At 37.0% G+C, this 1194-nt stretch overlaps 1 protein-coding gene across 1 annotated transcript; it reads left to right on the top strand.

Moving 5' to 3' along the window:
- Nucleotides 1–207: 207 nt before the first annotated feature.
- On the top strand, nt 208–936 carry LOC107302097 (nesprin-3-like; the record flags this gene model as incomplete). Its single annotated transcript, XM_015831220.1, has 2 exons — nt 208–390; nt 664–936. Coding segments are annotated over 2 exons (456 nt in total), but the record flags the coding sequence as incomplete, so codon positions are not given.
- Between the last annotated feature and the right edge of the window lie 258 nt (nt 937–1194).

Below are 1194 nucleotides of genomic sequence, written 5' to 3' on the forward strand. Positions count from 1 at the left end.
TTGCTGCGCTATTCTGATATTTGTAGCTAAATATATATTATACTGCTACATTTATATGTTGTTATAAATTACATGCTGATAAACCTATTTAATAGTATTTCTGAGTTATAATTAGGTTTTTAAAAATTATTATTCTAATTATTCCTGTTTGGGGAAAATAAAAACGATTGACATAAATGCATAACAATCAAATATTTTCATTTGTAGATCTTTCTGGTTGAAAGCTCCCATCTTAAGGAACAACTCCTGAAAGTCCAGATGAAAAATGATTTCCTAGGTAATATTTTCAAAGAGAAGAGAGCAAAGTTACTCTTGGAGGAGGTTGGTGATGCTACAAAGGAATTAGAAAACCTGCACAAAGGGCTACTCCAGAGGAAAAGCAGGTTACAGGTAAGCTTCTTCTAAAAAGTCAGCTGGCAAGAAGAAGAATTGTGATTTAATAGTGCAGTGATTGATACATCATCAACTACAATGATTAATACACCATTCAATTTTTACTTCAGACAGATTGTTATTTTAATGCTGATGTACTCACAGGTCTGTGTTGTGAGTTGGCAGAAAGCATTATTATTATTATTATTATTATTATTATTATTATTATTATTATTATTATTATTCATGCTCTCAGGAGTGGCATGAAATCAGCTTTTTTTCTCTGGCTAGGCTTTGGTATCACAGCATAAAGACTTTGATGCATCCTTCAAGCTTCTGCAAACACAGTTATCTGCTCTCAGAGTCAAGCTAAGTGCAGAAAAAGAACTGCTGCCAGATCTTGTGGGTAAAGAAGCCCGGTTGCAGAGGCTACAGGTAAGTGGCATCAAAAACCATCCAAAAGAATACCTTTCCAAAATGCGTAATCAACAGGCACAGCCAGCTATGGATGTGACGCATGTCACACAAAACAAAAGCCCCCAAGCTGTCATTTTTGGAGCATAGACTTAAAGCAGGAAGACTCGTACCTTTTTTCTGGCTCACGTGGCAGCCATTCAGTTTCAAGAACACACGTTAAATTCTTGAAACTGAATGGCTACCGTGTGGGGCAGAAAAAGGTGTGGTTCCTGTAAGGAGGCGTCGGCTGGTACAGGAAGCATGTCCATTCCTCTGCTGCAGCACTTTTGCCATTTTGGAACTAAACAGATGTACATCCCTAAATTCTCAGTGACAAAGCCTACTTGGATGCTCTTGAAACAATCA

The sequence above is a fragment of the Protobothrops mucrosquamatus genome, unplaced genomic scaffold, assembly GCF_001527695.2.
Source record: "Protobothrops mucrosquamatus isolate PMUCROS unplaced genomic scaffold, P.Mucros_1.0 scaffold26254, whole genome shotgun sequence".
Classification (NCBI taxonomy): domain Eukaryota; kingdom Metazoa; phylum Chordata; class Lepidosauria; order Squamata; family Viperidae; genus Protobothrops; species Protobothrops mucrosquamatus.